General features: G+C 36.7%; 1 protein-coding gene across 3 annotated transcripts in view; it reads left to right on the forward strand.

Annotated features, from left to right (window-relative positions):
• The window catches only part of LOC119511993 (zinc finger protein 33B-like), a 53,312-nt gene extending 36,299 nt beyond the window's left edge, over window positions 1-17,013 (forward strand). The window contains exons 6-7 of one of the 3 annotated variants that reach the window (XM_037806469.1): window positions 7,724-7,828; window positions 13,629-17,013. In XM_037806469.1, coding sequence (XP_037662397.1) covers window positions 7,724-7,828; window positions 13,629-13,738 — 215 coding nt within the window. In that variant the 3' untranslated portion in view covers window positions 13,739-17,013. The other 2 variants (XM_037806470.1, XM_037806468.1) reach the window with 2 other exon arrangements.
• Window positions 17,014-18,175: the final 1,162 nt, after the last annotated feature.

An 18,175-nucleotide genomic window follows, 5' to 3' on the forward strand; every position in this document is an offset into this window, starting at 1 on the left:
TTTTTTTAGAGCAGTTTTAAACTTAACAGAAAAATTGAGAAGATGGTACAGAGTTCTCAAGTACTCTGCACCCACTACCCCCATCATTAACATCTTAACAATACTGAGGTACATTTGTTTCAAATACTGAACTATTATTAGTACATTTTTGTTAGATTTCCCTTTTTTGGTTCTAGGATTCTATCCAGTGTACCATACTACATTTAGTTGTCCTGTCTCTTTAAACTGTTCTTAGCTATGGCAATTTCTCAAACTTTTTCCTTATTTTCAATGACTGACAATTTTGAAGAGTACTGTTCAGGTATAACATGAGGTGCCCCTTTATTTGTCTGATATTTTTCTCAAGATAGGACTGGGAGTGTGGGTTTTTGGGGAGGAAGGCCACCGATGTAAAGTATCATTTTCATCACATCAAGCATACATACTATAAACACCTAACTGGTAGGGAGTTAAGTTCCCTCTTCTCGAGAGAAGCGTATACACTTAAATCATTTGGAATTATTCTGCATGGGAGTTTCATCTGTTTTCCCCAATTTATTAATTTTTTCAATCTTTTTTATATCAATATGGACTTAGGGATATTTACTTTATACTTTGAATTATAATCCAGTACTACTTTGTATATTTTGTTGCTTGTATGGTTCCAGCTTTGGTCATTGAGAGCTCTTTCATTCAGCTCCTGTGATCCTTTGACATACCTCATTTTTTTGTTTTTTCAGAGTACTTCCTTCCTTTCTGGCCCTACAAGATGCTCCAGGCCCTATATACTTTCTGCTCCAATTCTAGAATCAGTGATTTCACCATGTAGCAGCCCTGGTTCCTTTTATTGGAGAAAGGTATTAGAAACAAAGATATAGAACCTAGGTGTATTTGTTGTAACTAGGGTGCTGTTGTCTTTAGGCCCATTCAGATGACAGATTAAGGTGTTGTTTTTGCTAACTGTGTATATACACATATCTGTACTATTTCTTTATGTAACCATGTCTCTCTGTATTAAGCTAAACATGAGTTCATACTGGTGTCTCCAACTATAATCCATTACACCATAAATCATTCCAGCTTAACTTCCTTTGCTTATTTATAAACTCCCACTCCAACAGTATGATTGATACTTGGTCCCATGATGTACCATCTATTTACTTAATTGATCCATTCCAGTGTACATGAATCAGAATTTTTAACCTGTACTCTCATTGTAAGTAATGTTAACAGTTAGACTATACTGCTGTACACAAGTGCTTTTTTTTTTTAAGAGTCTTACAGGCTGTATTTTAGGCCAATATCTCTTATGAATATAGATGCAAAAATTCTCTACAAAATACTAGCAAACTGATAGGATCCAAGATGGTGGATTAGGCGAGACAGAGCAAAATACTTCTCTGTGAAAAACACTAGATAAAAGACAGAAAGTGCTCTAGAATATGAGCTGGACAAAGTCTGCTACATCCACAGTGACTCTGCAGTTGTTGAAACTGAGGTTCTGCTTTGGAAATGAGTGAATGAAGCTGCTGGGGAAATGGCAGCCATGCCACAGTGGGGAGAAAACTGGGGTCGGCATTTGGAGGTGAGTTAGCTTAAAACCCCCAAAGCAGCTGTGGATTCAGCAGCAAGAGCCACGCAGTCAAGCATGGTGGGGAGTGCTTTCCACATCCCGGGCACCTGCTTCAGTATCTCACGTGAATGATGGCCATTCGCATGCCTGCAGCTAATTGTCCTGGCACTGGGAAGGCAGAGGTCCATGGAAGTGGGAAGTTACCATGCCCCGAACAGCCATTTTTTCGGCAGGCTGGTAACACCCCTGTGCAGTGCTGCGGCCCAGAGCTACCCTGGGGGATTCCGCTCATGTGTGACATTGCACAGTCTTCCCTCTGTGGAGGCCCATGGAGTGCACAGCTTGGAGATGGGTCCGCACGGAAGTCCCAAGGGCCCTACACCAATCCCAAGAACTTGTGGGCCTGTGGCAGACATTGTGGGGAGTCTGAGCTGAAGGGTTGGACTCCTGCAACAGTTTTAAGTCTCCAGGAATGGCTGGGAGAGTTGAGTCTTAAAGCCACCTTCCCTCCAGAACTGCTCAGGGCATATCCCACACCTTAGGTCTGGCTACACCAGCTGTACTGATTGAACCCCCACAAGATTCGGACCCCTACTTGCCACATAGATGAAGTTGGGGAGAACTGGCTTGAGGGTAGTGGGTGGCTCGGAGATGCCATCTGGTGGTAAGTTAGGGAAAGTGCACTCCACTAAGCTGTAGCTCTGACAAATTAGAGATAATTGTTTAAATAAGTCTGCATACCAAAAGAACCCTATCAAGATAAGCAAATGCCAAGAGGCCAAAATTAACAGAAAATTTTAAAGCATATGCAGAAACCAGAAGATATGGATAACCCAAACCCAAACACCCAAATCAGAAGATCAGAGGAGACACAATACTTGGGGCAATTAATCAAAGAAGTAATCACAAACAATGAGATCATGGCACAGGATATAAAGGACATGAAGAATACCCTAGAAGAGCATAAAGAAGAATTTGCAAGAGCAAATAAGACAACAGATGATCTTATGGAATTAAAAGAAACCATTGATCAAATTAAAAAGTTTCTGGATACACACAGTACTAGATTAGAGGAAGTTGAGAAAAGAATAAGTGAACTGGAAGAATGCAGGCTTGAAAGTGAAAGTACAAAAGAAAGAATGGAGGAAAAATAAAAAAATTCAAAACGGATTTCAGGACTATGATGGACAACATGAAGTGCACAAATATGAGAATAATTGGTGTTCCAGAAGGGGAAGAGAAGGGTAAAGGTCTAGGAGGAGTATTCAAAGAAATTGTTGGGGAAAACTTCCCAGCCCTTCTAAACAACATAAATAACCAAATCATAGATACCCAGTGAACTCCAAACAGAATAAATCCAAATAAACCCACTCCAAGACATATTCTGATCAAATTGTCAAATGCTGAAGAGAAGGAGCAAGTTCTGAGAGCAGCAAGAGAAGCAGTTCACCACATACAAGGGAAACAACATAAGACTAAATAGTGACTACTCAGCAGCCACCTTGGAGGTGAAAAGGCAATATGACACACTTAAAGTTCTGAAAGAGGAAAACTGCCAAGAATTCTTTATCCAGCAAAGCTCTCCTTCACATTTGAGGGAGAAGTTAAAATCTTCACAAACAAATGCTGAGAGAATTTGCCAAGAAGAGACCTGCTCTACAAGAGATACTAAAGGGAGCCCTAGTGGCAGAGAAACAAAGAAAGGAGAGAGGGGTATGGAGAAGAGTTCAGAACTAAAGAGATTTAGTTGGGTGCCTTAAAGTAAATAGAGAGAGGGAAAAATATATCTGATGAACAAAAAGGAAAGGATAGGATGGCTGATTCAAGAAATGACTTTACAATAATAACATTGAATGTGAGTGGGTTAAACTCCCCAATTAAAAGATATAGATTGGCAGAATGGATTAAAAAATATGAACCATCAATATGTTGCTTATAAGAGACTCATCTTAGACCCAGAGACACAAATTTAAAGTGAAAGGATTGAAAAAAATATTCCATGCAAGATACGGCCAGAAGAAAGCAGGAGTAGCAATATTAATCTAAGACAAAATAATAGCAAACCACATCCAACAGCATGTTAAAAGGATTATACTCTATGATAAAGTGGGATTTATTCCCAGTTATACAAGGATGGATCAACATAATAAATCATTTAATATAATATACCACATTAACAGAATGAAGGGATAAAGAAAGACATGTTCATCTGCATTGATGCAGAAGAGTCATTCAACAAAATCTAGCACCCCTTCTTAATAAAAACACTTAGAACATTAGGAATAGAAGTAAACTTCCTCAACATGATAAAGTGCATATGTGAAAAGTTCATAGCTAACATCCTACTTAATGGTGAAAGACTGAAAGCTTTCCCTCTAACTAAGGAACAAAACAAGGATACCCATTCTCAGCACTGTTACTCTACATTGCACTGGAAGTTCTTGAAGAGCAATTGGGTAAGAAAAAGAAAAGTCATCCATACTGGAAAGGAAGAAGTAAAACTTTCTCTCTTTAGTGATGTTACCCTGTATACACAAAATCCTGGAAGATCCACAATAAAGCTCCTGGTGCTAATAAATGAATTTAGCAAAGTGGGCAGGTACATGATCAACACCAAAAATCAGTAGTGTTTCTATATATAAGCAATGAACGGTCAGAAGAAATCAAGAAAAAATTCCACTCATAATAGCAAAAAAGAATCAGATATCTAGGAATAAGTCTAACCTAGGATGTAAAGGACTTGTATGCAGAAAACTACAAAACATTGCTGAGATATCAGTGCTGACCTAAATAAATGAAGGGCCATTCCATGTTCATGTATTGGAAGACTAAATACTGTTAAAATGTCAATCCTAACCAAGGGAATTTATAAATTCAATGCAATCCCAATAAAATTCCATCAACCTTCTTTCCAGAAATGAAAAAGCAAATCATCAAATTTATATGGAAGGGCAGGGTGTCCTGAATAGCTGAAGCCATCTTGAAAAAAGAATAAAGTTGGAGGAATCAAATTTCTGGATCTTAAAGCTTACTACAGAGCCACAGTGATCAAAACAGCATGATATTTGCACAAGGACAGATATCTAGATAAATGGAATAGAATTGAAAGCTCAGAAATCAACCCGCACATTTATGGCCAACTGATTTTTGACAAGGGGGCAAGGACCACTCAGTTGGAAGAGTCTCTTCAACAAATGGTGCTAGGAAAACTGGATCTCCATTTACAGTAAAAAAAAGTAGGATCTGTACTTCACACCATATATAAAACTTAACTCAAAATGGATTAAAGACCTAAATATTGAACTAGTGTGATAAATCTCCTAGAAGAAAATATATGGAATCATCTCCAGGACCTTCTGTTAGACAATGGTTTCTTAGACATTACACCCAAAGCACAAGCAACAAAAGAAAAAATAAATAGGACCTCATCAGAATTACAAACTTTTGTTCCTCAAAGGACTTGATCATGAAAGTAAAATGACAATGGGAGAAAATATTTGGAAACCACATATCTGATAAGGGTTTAGTATCCAGAATAAAGAAAGAAATCTTTTCATTTAACAACCAAAAGATAACCCAATTTAAAAAGAAGCAAAAGACTTGAATAGACAACTCTACGGAAAGATGCCAGAAAGCACACGAAAAGATGTTTGACATCATTAGCCATCAGGGAATTAGAGCAAGCTTCCTGGATACAAGGATATTTACCTTGTCCATTTTTAAATTGGGCTTTTCTTTTTATTGTGAGTTGTAAGAGTTCTTTATATATTCTATATAATCTCTTAGATGTATGATTTGGAATTATTTTATATTTTGTGGGTTAAGTTATATAATTTAAATATGTGCAATTTATTGTTCAATTATACCTCACCAAGGCTGTTTTTAGATTGCTATGAAAGTTGCTAAATGCCCTTACTTTCTGTATTTATATTGCCATGTACTGGCTACATGCCATTTGTTGATTAGTGATCATTTGTAAACCCCATTTTTAGTAGCATTGCTTTAGAGATACTTTTCTAAGTACAGGAATATGTAGAATTATTTTGGAGTGACTGTGCATCAAACAATCAATATGTAAATTATTGTGTATCCTCACAGTGGTCTATTTATATACCTATGTGCAACATTATAGAATCTTGGAAAATTAGAGTATAAAAGCAAGTCACAAAAATACTCACAGTATATTTACAGTATAATAGGTTAATAAATTTCAGGACATGTGGAAAGTTTTTAAAGAAAACAATTTTGATTATACCCAGTTTTATGGTAGCTATATCTCCAAATTTGGAGGTTGCTGCAGCAAAGGGAGGGGATTTGGATAGATGAAAAGCACATACTTATTTTCAAAGGTATTGCTGTTTTTAAATACTCTGTATTATAGATGATATAGTAGCAATGTAAAATTTTCTAGACTAATCATGCATTTATTCTTAGGAGATAATTGCTGACAATTTCAGATAACGAGTCACAGTCTGCAGTTAGCTCAAATAATTACTGGACAATAAGGCTGTATGGAGAGAAAGATAAAATGAGTGTGGCAAAATTTTACAATTTGTAAGTCTATCTGAAGGGAATACCGGTGTTCATTTTATTACTCAGGCAAACTTGGTACGTCCTCTGTCTTATATGGAAATTATAACTTTTAATTTTTAGTCTCTTCTTGGGTAAATTTTGATAAGTTGTATTTTTCTAGGAAATTATCCATTTCATCTACTTTTTCAAATGTATTTGTAGAGTTTTACCAAGTAGTCTGGTTAGAAATCTTTTCCCATAACTTCTATTCCAATTATTACTTCCTTGTTGTTTTTCTTTTTGCATAGTTGTTGTTACTCCCTTTTTTCTTGATTATGTTAGCTATTGATTCACATGTTTTGTGAATTTTTCCAAAGAATAATTTTTATAATAGAAAACAATGTTTTGTTTTTCTGCTATCTTCCTAATTTCTGCTTAATCTTTGTTTCCTGCTTGCTTTTTACAGCTGTTATTGTCTAGTTTTTTTGTGTGCTGAGAATTTAGTCCACTTTTATTCATTTTTTATTGTTATAAATATATTTCATATTATGAATTTTCTTATGATTATCACATGTATCCTGATATGTAGTATTTTCATTTTTTAAGAAGTTCTTTGGTTTTTGTTTGCATTTAATAGAGAATTACTTGTTTTGTAAATCTAGGTTGAAGCTCCCTTCTTCTCCCTTAATTTCTTGTTTTGCTTTATTATCTGAGCATGTTCCTTGTACATCTTTACTTAAATTATTGATGCTTTCTTTACACCTAATACATGGTCAATTTTGGTGAATCTTGGAAGTTAACTTGTGTTGGAGGTTGATCGTATTAGGTTTGACATTATAAAACTAGATATGGATTTGTAAGACAAATATTGATTGATATATTTAGCTCTTCTGTACCCCAACATTTTGGTTTGATCTGCCTTTGAATACTTTTCTTCTTAGCATATTTCTGTTATTTCTCCTCCTGATTTTCATGTATGAAGGTGGTTTGTTTTTTAAGTTGTTTTATTTGTATATACTCATAACTGCTATTTCTCCATTCAGAATTGTGGTTTTTAACATTGTAAAGTGTTTCATTATACTTCCAATGTCAAAATTGCAACACCTGCTTTCCCATTGCTTCCTTTTGCCTTGAATAAGGTTGCCTCTCCTTTTGTTTTTATCCTTGGGTCATGTTTTTAAGGATTTCTCCCCACTGAATCAAAGATTTGCATTTTGTCTGACTCAATTTCAAAATCCATTTCTATTAATTGGCAAGTTGAGCTCATTCGCATTTATTGATATGAGTGATGTTTAATCTCTTTTCTGTCACATTGTTACAATTGATGGGTGTATCATATTACTGTATATATTTTTGGAGGATGCATTGAGATATTCAGATTTAGGCCATTGCTGTTATTCTTCAGCAACCTGGAAACCAGATGTATATGTGTTCTAATAACCATTTTTCTCTCCCTTTTCCCACTAGGCCAGGACTTTTGTTTCTGTGTTTTCCTTTTTTCAAGTAAATAGAAAAACGTGTATTTGGGATTATTTTTAGCTATGGAGACTGATCAAGAAACCAAAGAATCAATTATGACATAGAACATTTGTATATAGGCCCTATTCCATAGGAACTATGTTAATATTATATAGCAAGATTAATTTTTCTTATTTCTAGAAATCTGGAAATATGATCACCTGAAAGAAAAGAGACAGGAAAACCAAGATAAACATTTTTGGCAAGTTGTATTCATCAATAACAAAACTCAGACTAAGGAACGAGGTAATGTAATAGGAAAACCATTTAACTTGGATAGAGATTTGTTTCCTTCAAGAAAAATACTTTGTCATTGTGATGCATGTGGAATGGGTTTGAACTATATTTCAGAATTAGTTATTAGTAAGAAGAACTATTTAGGAACGAAGTCTGATGAATTTAATGTCTGTGGAAAACTTCTCCATATTAAACATGAGAAAATTCATATTGGAAAGAAAAGTGAATTTTTTCAAAATGGGAAAACCCTCAGCCATAATGAGGACCCTAATGAGCATGAGAAGATTCAACCCTTAGAGCAAAATTTTGATTATAATATATATCAGGAAGCTGCCCATGAAAATGCAGGATTCAGTTCACCTAAGAGAGAAAATACAGAGGGGAATGACTTTGGATATAATGAATATGGGAGAACATTCTATGATAACCCCTCTCTGTTCCATTCAATATCTCCCTCAAGGGAGAATCACTATGAATTTAGTGATTGTGAGAAATCCTTATGTGTGAATTCAGGTCTCTTGAAGCATCATGGAGTACATATGAAACACTATGAATGTAATGGAAGTGGGAATGATGTCAGTAAGAAGTTATACCTCTCAGAATTTCAGAAAACTCATAAAAGAGAGAAACACTTTGAATGTAATGAATGTGGGAAAGCCTTCTGGGAGAAGTCACACCTCACTCGACATCAGAGGGTACATACAGGAGAGAAACGCTTTAAATGTAATGAATGTGGAAAAAGGTTCTGGGAGAAATCAAATCTCATTAAACATCACAGAACACACACAGGGGAGAAACCCTATGCATGTCATGCATGTGGGAAAGCCTTCAGCCACAAGTCAGCCCTCACATTACACCACAGAACTCACACAGGGGTGAAGCCCTATCAGTGTAATGTATGTGGAAAGACTTTTTACCAAAAGTCAGACCTCACTAAACATCAGAGAACACACACAGGGTTGAAACCCTATGAATGTTATGAATGTGGGAAATCCTTTTGTATGAATTCACACCTTACAGTACATCAAAGAACTCACACAGGTGAGAAACCCTTTGAATGTCATGAATGTGGGAAATCCTTTTGTCAGAAGTCACATCTTACACAACATCAGAGAACTCACATAGGGGATAAACCCTATGAATGTAATGCATGTGGGAAAACTTTCTACCACAAGTCAGTACTCACCAGGCACCAGATAATTCACACAGGTTTGAAACCTTATGAATGTTTTGAATGTAGGAAAACCTTCTGTTTGAAGTCAGACCTCTCAGTACATCAGAGAACTCACACAGGGGAAAAACCCTTTGCATGTCCTGAGTGTGGGAAGTTCTTCAGCCATAAGTCCACACTCTCTCAGCATTATAGGACACACACTGGGGAGAAACCTTATGAATGTAATGAATGTGGAAAAATCTTCTACAACAAATCATATCTAACTAAACACAATAGAACACATACAGGAGAGAAACCCTATGAATGCAATGAGTGTGGGAAAACTTTCTGTCAGAAGTCACAGCTTACTCAGCATCAGAGAATCCATATAGGGGAGAAACCCTATGAGTGTAGTGAATGTAGAAAGGCTTTCTGCCATAAGTCAGCAGTAATTGTACATCAGAGAACTCACACAGAAGAAAAACCCTATAAATGTAATGAGTGTGGAAAATCTTTCTGTGTTAAGTCAGGACTTGTTTTACATCAGAGAAAACACACAGGGGAGAAACCCTATGAATGTCATGCATGTGGGAAATCCTTCAGTCACAAATCATCCCTCACAGTACATCTCAGAGCTCACACTGGAGAAAAATCTTGTGAATGCAGTGAATGTGGAAAAATCTTCTACCGTAAATCAGACCTTGCTAAACATCAAAGATCACACACAGGGGAGAAACCCTATGAATGTAACACATGTGGAAAAACCTTCTCTCAGAAGTCAAACCTCATTGTACATCAGAGAACCCACATGGGAGAAAAATCTTATGAATGAAATGAGTATTTTTAATGTTCATCCAGATAGATGTCTGTCTCCACTAAACTTCAGAGAATTCACTTTGAGGTAAAGCTCTAGTGAGATCCTGAATGTTCAATAATTTTCATCCATAAACTGGCCTTGTTTTACATCAGAGTAATGGTAGGGGAGAAACTATATATTTCAACAAATACAGGACAGCTTTAGTAAGAAGTGAAATTCTATGAATGTCAAATAATTCATACTGTTTTAACACCTTACAAATTTTTTGAATTTTTTAAAGTTTTCAGCAAAAGTTCAAACTAGATCATCAGGAGTTATACATCATAGGAGAAATCTGTCAGTTTAAGAAGTATAGATTTAAAATTTTTTCAGAAATGTAATATTAGAAGTTGTGTTTCAGATTTGGTGACATAATTGACTTTAGAAAATATAATAGTATTTTCTAAATATTTGTTGTGGAATGTAAGCTTTAAAACATTTTTTAAATAGTTGCAAGAAGTTGTAATAATAGTACAAAAAGTTCCCATGTGCCCTTCACCAAGCTTCCTCCAGTGATACTGTTGTTACATAACTATAGTTTATCTCAAAAGTAAGAAATTGGTGTTGGTACCATACTAAAGCAGATATAGACCTTATTTGGATTTCACTAGTTTTTGTTTCCACTCTGTAGTTTTGTGAAATTTTGTCATGTGTAGATTCAAGTAACCGTCAATACTGCCAGGATACAGAACCAAAAAAGGACTTCTAGGATCTGTATTCTATCAGGTTTCCATCACAAGGAGCTTCCTGGTATTAATCCTTAATAATTACACCCTTTCTCCAACCCTCCCCATTTAATATCAGTCTTCTAAATGCATAGATAAATTGAATCATCATGGCAACAACATTAGTTGTGTATGTGAGGTATGCCTGCAGTTCATAGGACCTTTATTTATGTATATATGGTACATAATATAAACCACATGTTTTTCATGTGCATAATGGAACTTAACGTGGTTGTGACTAGCCAGTAGATATCCCTATTTTAGTAATTGCATAACATCAGGCCTATCCTCAATGTTTGTGGGGCCTGGAGCAACAGTTTTAATGGAGGTCCATAAAGCTAATGACTAAGCATTTAAAGGTTTTAAATCAAAATACCAAACTGTAGATAAAATATTCTGTGCATGGGGAGATCCTAGCCCCTTGCGTCATTGCCCCATTTTTCTTCCCACCCTGTAGTTCATCCAAGCCTTGAGGTGCCTTGAGTGTACATTGTGGATGTTCCAGCTTTCTGCCTAAATTTTGCCAAAACCCTCTGTAAGCAGCTGCCCTCCAAAACAAGATTCGGGGAAGACACCCATCCATACAGACTAGATGAGGGCTGAGGGCTTTTGGTCTGGGAAATTAGGGGTTCCATGTTCCACGAGAGGGACCTGGGCCCCCCAAGACTTCTGGCTACATGAGGAGGTTGGGGGAAGCTAGAGAAGAGCCAGGGTTGAGCACTAATTGACAATGTAAATGTGGTGATATATTACATGATGGTGATATATTACATGATACCAAGGTTATCCAAGCTGAACATCAGCAGTGCCTCACTATATCCTAATAACACAGTATACCTTTTTTGTACAAAAATTTCTGAATGTTTAAAGTACTGTATTTCTTTTATCTTCATGTTTTTTGGCATTTTTAAATTTTTTGGCAATTGTTCTTGAATTTTGCTTCAATAAAAGAAGGGGCATAATGTTTTTATAAAGTTTCAGCTGCCTCATTGTCAAAGGATATTTAAAACACAGTCAGGCATGCAGTTAACAGAAAAAGTTGAGTTAACCTAAGAAAGTAGCTATGAACAGCATCCACTCTACTGAATAAAACATAGTGCTATGTAAAGAAAATACAGCTGTTGATCCTGTTCTTGATATACGGGTCCCTATATCAAGGATGTATTAGGGTGCATATGGTCTGCCCATTTCTTTCCAGTAAAACAACATGGTGCTGTGGTTAACTGTGAACTGGTCAGATTGACTAGAGGCAAGTCCCAGTTCCCCAATTTAGTAGCAGTGTGAACTGTACTAAGTCACTTAAACTCCCTGTGCCTATTCTGTAAAGAAAGTAGTATTTACTGCTGTGATGATTAGATTAGTTGCTAAATGTAAAACATGTAGAATTAAATTAGTTCATAATGGTAAAGATCGCAGTAATAGCTATGAGATAACTGTTACTATAAACATCATCATGTTTTTAGTATTTCCAAAAATTACCCTGCAGCAAATGGGTAGGAGATTACAACTTATGTGCAGAGTTGATTTGTTTTGGTAGGTCTTCCCCCCAGATAATTCAGTACTTAATCCTGATTAGTCTAAGTTGGGAGATGGCATGGACTATGTGTAAAATGTCAGATAGTAAATATTTTAGGCTTTGCAAGCCATACTGTTTTCTGTTGCAGCTATTCAGCTCTGCTGATGTAGCCCAAAAGCTACCATAGACAACACATAAATGAGCGCAGCTGTGTTATAGTAAAACTTTATTTTATAAAAACATGGGGCAGGCTGGATGTGGCCCATGAGCCATAATTTGCTGACCAGTGGGTTTAAGTTATTAGTTCTCACTCTTTTGGTGTCACCAACACTTTATACTCCTAGAAATTATTAAGGGCCTCAAAGAGCTTTTCTTGAAGGGGGTTATATCTACTGAAATGTATCATATTAGAAAATTTTTAAGCATTTTAAATTTTATATGAAAATAACACTATTAAAATATATAGCATTTTTATGAAAAATTACCTTCTAAAACAAGATTTAGTGAAAAGAGTGTTATTACTTTACATTTTTGCAAACTTCTTTAATGGCTGGCTGAGTAGAAGAGAGCTATAAACTGTTGGTTTCTCCATTCTCTCGATAACTCCAGTGTGTACTCTTGAGAAAATGAGAGGGAAAAAGCAAACAATACCTTAGTATAATTATGAAAGTAGTTCTTGCAATACCTGATGGAGTTTGGGGGATCTCTGGGATCCCCAGATCATACTTTGAGACCCATTGGTGTAAGTTAATCTTAGCAATCCCATTCTCATCATTGACTGGTTTTGGATAGGCATCTGGCTCTGCAGTGGCCAATGAGACATTTATTGAGTAATGTTTCAGAAGAAAGATGAGGACCTTATTGAAAAGAGACACAGGACTCTCAGTTTTCTGGATATTACTCCTGTTTATACTTTTCCAACTTTAGGATGGCAGATGAGAAAGATGACAAGAACCTGGGTGAAATATGTCATTGATCTGCTGAAATAGCCAACCCTGGTACTACTCTGTTTTAGGCTTTTTGGTAGTTAATATATTAAGTTTTTCATATTCTTTCAGTTAGTTGAAAGCAACTTAACCAATGCAGAAATACACTTTTATAATTGTATGTGTAGAAATGATAGAGCAAATTAGGGGATTTCTTTCTACATTGAAATAGGGTTTTCTGTCTAGTAAGTTTCCATGTTATAGCTTAAGTGCTGTTATCCATTACTCTTTTATTGGAAAGAAACATGCTTTTACATTATTGACCTGTCACAGTGACAACACATGGCCATGCCATTTGGATCCCTAGTAGGCTAAGTATGCTTTAAATAAATTAAGCTGTTTCTTCAGTACTTCCCAACAGTATTGATTTTGTTTTGTAAAAAACAGTAGTCAGGCTGTCTTGTATTTGATAAATTTGCCTCTTTATCCCTGATCTGAAATGCCATTTGACTGTTGCTTTTGTCTGCTTAGTACTTCTTCCCCGTATTATCTGGTGTCATTCCTTGTGACCATGTAACTTGTGCTTAATCTGGATATAGTGAAGTCGTACTGGCTCCATGTTGATTATTCCAGAAAGAAGAAATGATCTAAGATGGGCCAGTAAGTACTTCAAAGGTTTTGTAATGGGAGGTCATCTCGGACCAGTTGATAAGAGACCCTGGAGCTGCGAATGGAGCATGTGAGAAAATGGATTTGCAGAAGACAAAATACATTGGTCTATAAGAAGCAGGCTGGTTTGACAGACACAATCTCAGTGCACCAGTCCAGGTGGTGCTTTACTCCTGGCTTCCATCCCTGCAGGATCACAGCAACTCTGTTCTAAGTATGGTATTGTCAAAGAACCAAAAAGTCCTTTTTTAGGACTTAAAGAATTTTTCTTTAAGCATGCTTGGGTTGAGCTTTTGTTAATTACAATATAAGCCCTATATACACTTCTATGCACTTTTAGTCCTTTCTGTTTCATTGAAGCATATGCATGCAAAACATCATGTTCTAATCACTGTTATTTTCCAGTATGTTTTTAAAAATACCTATAGAGCAAGTTCCACTTCATTCTTTGTTTTAAAATGGTAATGGGTTTTCTGACACATAAATTCTTAGAGATGATGTATAGAATCCATTGTCTGGTTCCTGCAAAATCATTTGGGAATTTTGATCAGATTTACCATCAATGTAGGATGGTATTCACCTAAGGTGGAATGGTTCTGCCAGTTGGCCTGAGTCATTTCTAAGATACCTGAGCCTCAGCCATGTCCCTGTCTACCTGTCTGGTTGTCCCTCCATGGACCTTTTTGCCACTGACCTAAAGCTTTATCTTCCCATCCAGAACAGAAAATCTGTGAGCCTAATTTCACACTGGCTCATGTGGAATCATGATACTTCACACTGCCTCTTGTGGAAGCACAATACCTAGAAGCCAAGTCATCTCCAGTTTTTACTCACTTTTGCTTGATTTACTGGTCTATTTCAACTACTGACTAACCAATTACATTTCTTCTCAGCTCTCTGATCAACTAACTTTACTAACTAGCTTAGTGACCAGCCTTGACTAACTGTTTGAATACCCAGCGGACAAACTGCAACCAACCATCTGGGTGAGCTGAGGATTAGAATGACTCCCTGGCTATGTATATAACTACAACAGAAAGACAGAGGGAAATTATGCCATGTTAATGGCTAACTGCTTCTTTCATGTTCTCAGCCACTTCATTTATTCTCCCTTCCTTCGCAGGCATATAGCCAGGAAGATGGGGTTTTCTGAGCTATTCTCAACACAGTTTGTGAGGTGGGATGAAAATTGAGGTGCAGAGCATTAGAGCATTCATGAAATTCCTAAAGATCTATGGAAAATTCTAGGAGTCTGTGGCTTCCATCACATTCTCAAATGGTTGCCATACCCTAAATACACAAGGACCAGTGCACGAAGAAGCCCTTTGATGTTCAAAAACCCCATTTTGCTGTCCCTCCAGTCTGCTCTGAAGCTATATCAGGAAAAAGCCCCATTTGGTGTCTTAATGTTTGTGCATGTGGGTTCTGTCCCCCCACCACTACCCATGTTTTTGGGGGCCACAGGGGGCACTATTGGGTAGTTGGCTTCCGAAGTGTGCAAGGCCCAAGGGCACGTGCCTCCCTCCAACTTGGTGACCTACTTAGTACATGGTGACAGCATTCTCCCAGCACATGTCAGAGGCTTCATTCTGAACTGAGTGGTAAAGCATACTCCGGGACTCACTGGGACTCCCTTATGTCTTGAGTATTATGGAGAGAGGTACTCATGTGTCCACAAGTGTATATACCTGCATTCTGCATATGCATGTGTGTAAATGTTTATTATATGTATACACCCATTTCTATTTTCCACTAAAGAGCAACAATTGTATTCATTTTTATTTCCTTTATGTCTAATATATACTTGCATTTTCTTCCCCATGGCCACCATCATCTGTCTCCTGTATTTATTGCAGCAACATCACTTGTGCATCTGCATTCAATTTGATTCTTATTTGATTTCTGCACAGCTACATGGATATCCTTCTGCCCCACTGGTTATAACTAAATTCCTAAACTTGCTTTACAGGTCCCTCCAAAATCACTTCCTTTTGGTTATTCTTCCCCCTGCATTGCGTATGAGTTTCATCCACTTCAGGGTTCACTGATGCTAGTATTCTCCTGTGCTCTCTTGTCTTGGGCCTGTATGACATCTTCTTGTTCTGAAATACGGTTTCTATCCACAATGCTTCTAATCTCCATCTGCTGGGGGAGGCCTTGCTAGTCTTGTTTCACCACATTAGGGGCAGCTGTCATGTCTGGTCCCAACCATTCCATCTCCACAGGACTGCTCAAGATGGGCCAAGGACAGAGACAGACCTTCTGGAGGCACTGGGAGGGACCATAGCTTTGAGGCTGCTATTGCCTCTTTAAAGGAAGAAGTTCTGGGAAGAAAAATTCTGTGTGCACACAAAGCTAGAAAACTGCTATTCCCAGAATGTGCTCTGACTTTTTAGTGCTACTAAGGAAGAGTTCTAAGGAAGCACTTTGGGGTCTGCCGCCCTGTGTCTAAATCTGTTGTCCCAGGATCTGCCCACATTTGGAGGGGATGGAGAACCTGGTGATTTTTTTAAAATAGAGTATTTCATATATACAGAAAAGTATTGAAACTTAATACAACTACACTTCAGTTTAGAAAATAGCACAAATATAATTGAAGCCCTTGTGTGCTCTTCCCCCATCTCAACATCTCTTCCAAATTTAGCATTTATTGGTGCCATGAATGCCCTTATATGTTTGTATGTTTTCATGAGCAATGCATATTTTTGTATTTGTGGTAATGGATATTTCCTTCAATTTTATCCAGATATCTATTTGCCGAAGTTGATTTATTTTACTGCTGTATAATATTCTGTTTTATGAATCAACAGTGATTTTGTTTGTCCTCTAGTTAATGGGCATTTAGGTTTCCATTTTTTTTTTTTTTTTACTCTTTACAAATATTTCTGTGAATATACATTTGCCTTTTGGATATGTATCATTTGGGGGGGTGACTTTTTTTTAACCTCAGTCTATAGTAAGAGGTATGTTTTATTTCACAAACATTAATTTATTCAACAAAAATTTAGTGATAATACACAGTGTGTTCAGCACTTTTCTGTAAATGCATGGATGATCAGCAGGGCACAAAACAAAAATAGCTACTCATATTCTGTTGAGGAGAGATAGATAAAATATAATACCCATTAGATTAGATGTTGATACCATAAAAAATAGAAGATATTAGGGAGTTGGTAGGTGGGCATTAATTCTAAATAAAAAGGATAGGTAATGAAGGTTTCACTGAGAAGATGACATCTGAGCAAAGCTGTGAAGGAGAGGAAGAAGAGGAAAAGTGCATTAGAAAAAAACTGCCTACATACATGTGCATGTGTAACAAGAATGGAATAAATGCACCTCAGAACTGAAACATGTTTCTTAAGACTATACTCTTTTCTATCTATAATGCAGCATTTTTCTACTCCATTCTATACTATTCAGTTTCAACTGATGTAAGCAGTTATACAAATCCTGAGCAGGTTTAATTTAATCTACCTTAGTATTTTCTCAAATATTTTTAATCTCAATTCATAGAAATATATTTTACTTCATAACCCAATATAAAACATTCATTCATTCAACAAACTTTCATCAAGGATTTCCAGCATGCCAGTTCTAGGCAATGGATTTATAGTAGACAAATTCCCAGCCTTGATAGAGTTTATATTCTAGAGAGGAAATAGAAAGCAGTAAGTAAAATATTTGGTATACTAATGTAAGTTCTTTGAGGAAAAAAGAAAAAGATGGTGGGATAAAAAGTTAAAATTTTAATACATGTATAAAAAAATTTTCCATGAGACAAAATTCACCTTTGTATATAATGCATTTTCATACTTTTATTCATATTTAAGAAATTTATATATATATTAATTTATTCATTGAATTGATCTTAATGATACCTTAATAGACTAAGTGGGATTGCTTTGTAATCTTCACCTTGGCTTTTATTTTCCAATGTTCCCTTTCCTGTGTGTTTCTATTTGGTATGAGCCATAAAAGAGTTTCTTGTGTGAGATTTGGAGGGCATAAGTAATTCAGCAGCCATTTTGTAGCTCATACACACTGTCATTTATCTTTCTCACGTTGTCATGAAACAGTGCTAGAACTATGACCTCTTCACCTGGATCCTTCAGCTTCTCCAGTTCCTGCATCAGGTATATGTGTTTACCGCCATGACCAAAAGCCTTGGCTCTTGACATGCCACCACCAGGGAGAGAGACAGAATTGATAGAGTTTTCATTCTGTTCTTTGGGGCTCCTGGTTGTGCTTATAGGTCTTACCTTGTTCTCTCCTATGTCACATCTGTCATCCATTCATGCCTGCCTCCCCTGTAGATAAGAAGTGCCAGCATCAGACATGAAGACAATAACCTTATGGAGACTGCTTAACCAGCTCCCACAATTACGTAAGGTCAAATCCCTTTACACACACACAGTATATTAGTGACTCTGTGTCCCTGAACTCAGACTGATAAAGAATTTGGTACTGAGAGGTTCCCAGGAATTCTGAGTTAGCTCTGGGCTTTCTGGAGC

Source organism: Choloepus didactylus, chromosome 17 (genome assembly GCF_015220235.1).
Source record: "Choloepus didactylus isolate mChoDid1 chromosome 17, mChoDid1.pri, whole genome shotgun sequence".
NCBI classification, from domain to species: Eukaryota; Metazoa; Chordata; class Mammalia; order Pilosa; family Megalonychidae; genus Choloepus; species Choloepus didactylus.